This window comes from Meles meles, chromosome 7, assembly GCF_922984935.1.
Source record: "Meles meles chromosome 7, mMelMel3.1 paternal haplotype, whole genome shotgun sequence".
NCBI lineage: Eukaryota > Metazoa > Chordata > Mammalia > Carnivora > Mustelidae > Meles > Meles meles.
The window spans coordinates 74320784-74326829 of record NC_060072.1 but is presented as its reverse complement, the minus strand read 5'-3'; the positions used below and the strand labels follow the sequence as shown (position 1 = coordinate 74326829).

Here is a 6046-nt window from a genome sequence, read left to right as displayed (position 1 = left end):
TTAATACAATAGAAAAACACTGGCCCTCTTATACCAAAGGATAAAATTGACTGCATCAAGAAGGATGCCTGTTGGGCCCAACTGGAGCCAGCCTCATCTTCAGGGATTCCCTGGTATCAGGCTGAACTGGTTGGCCCTTCTATCAGTTTCATTCCTTCTAGCCCCTCGTCACATCCCATGGGAAGAGATGGAGCTGGACCAGGGGAGGTCATGTCATGCATTCTCCTGACCCAGGACTGTATTTTCCATGTTGCTCTTTGGATGAACAACACTGTTCTTACTGTTGGATTTAGAGGAAATAAGAACCTACTCCTTGTCCTTAGAAAGACTCCACTGGGAAGGAACAGACAACACAGTTACCATAACTCAGGCATAGCCACCCAACGGCAAAACCACAGGTGCCTGGGCACAGTTCTAGATGCGGGGTACAGACAGCTCTGGATGGAGAGAAGTTCTGCTTGCCAAGGAAGTCTCCCAGAAGATACTTGAAAGGGGTAGCACATGCTGGCCTAAAAGAAGGAGAATTTTCTGTACCAATGAAATATGTTAGTCTCAATTCACTTGAACATGAATTTATTAAATGTTCATTAGGTGCCTGGCCTCTGCTGGATGCTCAGGGAGTGAACAGGATACACTACTTACCCAAGATATATAATCAGAAGCAATAAAAAATAAATAAAGAAAAAGAAACGGAAGACACAGATAACTGTGTTTGCTATTTTTTTAAATTTCAGATTTATTGATGTACAGTTGACATATAAAATTGTCACATATTTCCAGTGTACACAGTGTTAATTTGATATACATATGATTACAAAATGATACATTATGAATTGCCTAATAGGAAATTGTTAACAATGAGCATGGAAGGAACTGAGTGGCTTTTTTTTTTTTTTAAGATTCTATTTATTTATTTGGCAGAGAGAGATCACAAGTAGCAGAGAGGCAGGCAGAGAGAGAGAGAGGGAAGCAGGCTCCATGCTGAGCAGAGAGCCCAATGCGGGACTTGATCCCAGGACCCTGAGATTATGACCTGACCTGAAGGCAGTGGCTTAACCCACTGAGCCACCCAGGTGCCCCGGAACGGAGTGGCTTACTCAAGGTCACATTGCTAATTGTGGTGGAAACAAGACAAGAACCCAGGACATGTGGCTCTCAGCTGTGCACTTTCTGAGCAGGTGGACCAAAGCAGACAATAATAGAGAAACTTTAAAGTCCAAGAATGCAGATGTTGCTAAGAGAAATATCAACCGAGGGATTTTCCGCATGGACAATGGGCTCAAACCAAAGTGCTTTGTACTCACGAGAAAGCTCTGGCTCCAGTCACCTGTGCATGCTCTGTTGTCCCCTCACACAGCCAAGGCTCAAGCTACATAGCCCGCTCAGTGCAGTCTGAACATGGCTTCATTTTCCTGTGCTTCTCCTCCTGGTGCTCTCTCTGCCTGCACTCTCTCCCTGCTGCGCAGATGTGGCAAATCCCATCCCTGAACTGAGCCCGCTCAACAGCCATTCCTCTACAAGATCTTCTCTGATTTCACCATCAACCCTCACCTCTGTGCCAGCCACAAATGATCATCCTCCACTCTGAACTGCCAAGACATTTTATTTTTATATTAATTATGACAACACGTTCTACTTTGTATTACAGCAATGCTTTACTTCTTGTATTAGAATATAAGCTCCTTAAATGCAGAAGCCATATTTTATCTATTCTTTGGTCTTTTTCTAGATTCTTTTTCTTTTTTTTTAATATAAACATAATGAACATGCAGTGTTGATGTATTACTCAGAGGTGCAAAACACACTGATTCAACAATTTCACACATTTCTCAGGGCTCATAAAGATTAATGTACTCTTAATTCCCTTTATTTAAATCACCCATTCCCCTACCCAATCTCCCCTTTGACAACCAAGAGTTTGTTCCCTTTATTTAGGGGTGTAGGGTGTTGTATTTTTTGTTTGTTTATTTATTTATTTATTTATTTTGGTATTGTATTTGTCTCTCTTTTTTCTTTTTCCATTTTGATTTTTTTTGTTTCTTTAATTCTCCATAAGACTGAAAGCACGGCATTCATTTTTTTCAGACTGACATATTTAAATTAGAATTATACCCACCCAGTTCATCCATGTTGTTACAAATGGCAAGAATCCATTCTTCTTTATGGTTGAGTAGTAGTCCATTGGATGTACATATAGACCACATCTTCTTTATCCATTCTTCTATTGATGCACACTTCTGTTCCTTCCATATCCTGCCTAATGTAAATAATGCTGCAATAAACATAGAGGTGCATATGTCTTTTCAAATTCATGAAACAAAAACACTTGTACAGAACAATAACAAAAACACTTTTGTACAGAACAATAACAAAAAAAGGCAACCTACTGAATAGGAGATATACTATGTCAATAAGGGGTTAATACTCAAAATACATAAAAAATTTCTACAAGCTGATACCAAAAAAACAAAAAAAAAAACAAAAAAATCCAATTAAATCCAATTAAAATTGGGCAGAGGACTTGAATAGATATTTTTCTAAAGAAGACATACAGATGGCCAACATCTGTATGATGATACATGAAAAGATGCTTAGTGTTACTTATTATCAGGGAAATACAAATGATTACTATATGTTGGCTAACTGAACATAAAAAAATTAAATATATTAAACTCTTTTAAATATGCAATCAGATGTCACTTCATACCTGTCATGAAGGCTAAAATCAAAAAGACAAGAAAAACAAGTGTTGCCAAAGATGGAGAAAAAGGAATCTTCATGCACTGTTGGTGGGATGTCAATAGGTGCAGGCCTTACAGAAAACAGTGTGGAAGATCCTCAAAAAGTTTAAAACAGCACTACCATATGATCCAGTAATTTTGCTACTGGATATTATCTTAAGTAATCTACATTCACTGTGGGTCTCAAACTCCCCAGCCTGAGAGCTAGAGTCATGGTCTACTGACTCCACCAAAAAGGCATCTCCTACATTAGTGAATATTTGACTAAAGAAAAGAAAAACATTTTATCAAGGTCTTCTAATACTAATTCTGTAAGACTCAGTAAGCAGGTATGGACACAATTGAAAAGTAGAAAGTAAAAAAAAAAATGGGGGGAGATTAAAGACACATCCTTCACTGTACCATAAATATGAAGCTCTATTAGTGTTCCCCCACCAGTATCTCATAGGAGCCCATATTTCCATGTGTTCATGAGTACTCTCCATTACTGTGTAGGGGACCAGACTGCATTCAAGTGTGATGATGTCAGGCCAAATATGTACTGGTACTGCTGAGATCAAGGTCTAGAGTTTGGGTCCATAAACAGGGTTAAGCTACCAGGCTTTGCTGGATCCCAGAGAAGAAGTAGAAAACAAACCCAATCAGCATCCAGACACCAAATATCAGCCAGGTGCCAACTGACATCTGCATCATAAGACAAACATTCACAAAGATGCTCAGGAGTGGGAGGAGAGGCAGAGCAGGGACCTTAAAGGGAAGGGGAGAGGAGCTCTGTGGCTGTCTCCAGATGACCCCAGTAATCCCAGTGATGAGCACCAGGAGCAGCACAACCACTGTGATAGGTGCTGCATCTCCAGAAAGCAGACCTGGCCAGTGGGCCAGCACCAGGCAGAGGACAGTCATCAGCAGAACCAGCAGTGAGGAGCAAACATAGACAACCCGGCCAGAGAGTGGAGTGGGGTGGGGCTGCCTGGAAAAAAAAGTCCTTGTAGAGTCAGCTTCCCTGTTGCTGGTGCAGTCTCCCCCTGCACCTGTGCTTCATTTCCCCCATCCTCCTCCTGAAGCTCTTCTTCGTTTTCCTCCTTCCTCCTCTCAATCTGGTACCTGATGATAAGAACACAAAAAGCTATCAGGGAATAAGATATCAGGGTCCCAACTGATCTCAGGTCCAGAAGATCAGTGAGTCCAAAGAAGAATACCATGATTGGTGTGATAATGCCAACGATCAGAACGGACACGATACGGCTACCTGTGCCAAGAGCAAACCTGGAAAGGACTGGGAAGAGGAGACCATCCTCTGCCATCATGTATATCACCTGATGTGTGGAGAATATAAAGCCCCAATTGAGGCCAAAAAAAATACTACCAAAAATTGCAAAAACTACAACATAGTATGCAGGGACCCAGCCAATATGGAGAAATGCCTCAGGCAAGGTGCTCCCAGGTCGAAGCTTATAGTAAGGAACCATGAGTGTAAGTGCTGCAGAGACACCAAAATACAACAAAAAGCAGATGAACAGTGAAATCACAATGCTCATGGGGATGGAACGCTTGGGATTGTGTGATTCTCTGACTCTGGTAACAATAATGCCAAAACCTATAAATGCATAGAAACAGGTAGCTGATCCACGGAGAATCCCCTGGAAGCCAAAAGGCATGAATCCCCCAGAGCCCAGAGGGCCCAAAAGGGAGGTGCCATTGAGTCCAGCCTGTATGTATTCCTCTTCTGTGAGCTTCCAGTTTTGTAGGTCCCCCTTAATGAAGGCAGAGATGATGAAAAAGTTGAGAACCAAAAGCTTCACCAATGTAAACACTTCAAAAACTCTGAGGAGCCCAAGCCAACTTATATATTGCAGTTCGATGAAGAAAAACAGAAAGATGATAAAAAAGTAGCGTAGATTGTCTGCAATGACTTGGGGAACATACTGTGAGATGGTCTCTTGCTGGGTCTCAGAGGTCGGGTTCCCAAAGAAGATGTCAAAAGTTAAGATCCAGGTCTGGGCCAGAACGAATGCATCAACAACAAAGGAGAGGATGAGATTCCAGCCAGCAATGAAAGCCCAGAGTTCACCTACAGTGACATAGCTGTAGAGATATGCCGAGCCAGAATGGGGAACCCGGACACTAAACTCCGCATAGCACAGCCCAGCTAACAGTGATGTCAGACCTGCCACCAAAAAGCAGATCACAATGGATGGTCCTGCTTGATTCCTGGCCACATCATTAGCCAGGAAGTACACACCAATACCCACTGTGCGGCCCACACCCAGGGCCACTAAATCCAGAGTGCTCAGTTTTATGCCAGATTCAAACTCATACACTTCTTTTTCCAGTGGACGTTGGTGTACCAGTCTTTGACCAAACCTGCGAAGTGCCTCACGCAGCATTCTAGTTGAAATTGAAGACGATTCTAAAGATCAAAGAGCTGTAGCAATTTCAGGGAGCCAAGAGTGCTAGATCTGGTTAAGTGAGGCTGAGTTAAGCCAAGCTGGGCGGGGACTGCCAGGGTCCTTTGCTCAGGCTTCAGAGCTGCTGCTTCATATTTCTTCTTCTTTTCTTTTCCTTTTAAAATTTTATTGGCTATTTTTATGTTTATTATATTTTATTTTCTTTTTTTCAGTGTTCCAAGATTCTTCTGATACATGCTATCCTTCTAGAATGCCTATGGAAACAATAAATATTTACTGAACAGTGGAGTTCAACCAATCAACTGAGAATCAAAGGCTGCATGTAACTTGTTGAAGCCCACGTATCACAGAAACTGACACCAAAAGAGACCATAGAAAAATTAATCCTGCTTTCCCTCCAGAAAAATTACCAAATACCTCCCAACATTCTGTTTGTTTGTTTGTTTATCAGTGGGCTCCATGCCCAACATCAAGCCCTACATGGGGCCTGAACTCACAACCCTGGGATCAAGATCTGAGTCAATATCAAGTGTTGGAGTCTCAACCAAATAAGCCACCCAAGCACCCCAACATCTCCCTTTTTACACTCCACATAATATAATCCCATTTGAGTTCAAGAGTCATGTAGCTTCCTGTGATAATTAGGTGGTAAGACACAACAGGGTATGAATGTATTGTGCAAGAATTCACATGCGGGATGTGTGCCCACTGCTTGAGCATGAGTTATGACACATTAATTCATGGACTAGTTCCCTCTTGCAATTACAGACCCATTCTTTATTATCATCAAATTTTAGATACAAATATTAGTTCTTTCTGTCTTAAACCTCTCAGCCCCAAAATCTGCAACCTAAGGTTAGAATCCCTTCAGCCCCCTTTTCCTCATTCTGCATCATC

General features: G+C 41.7%; 1 protein-coding gene across 1 annotated transcript; it reads right to left on the bottom strand.

Moving 5' to 3' along the window:
- Nucleotides 1-3329: 3329 nt before the first annotated feature.
- LOC123947380 (cationic amino acid transporter 3-like) lies at nucleotides 3330-5128 on the bottom strand. The gene is given in 2 exon segments (XM_046013564.1): nucleotides 3330-3703; nucleotides 3706-5128. Coding segments are annotated over 2 exon segments (1797 nt in total).
- Nucleotides 5129-6046: the final 918 nt, after the last annotated feature.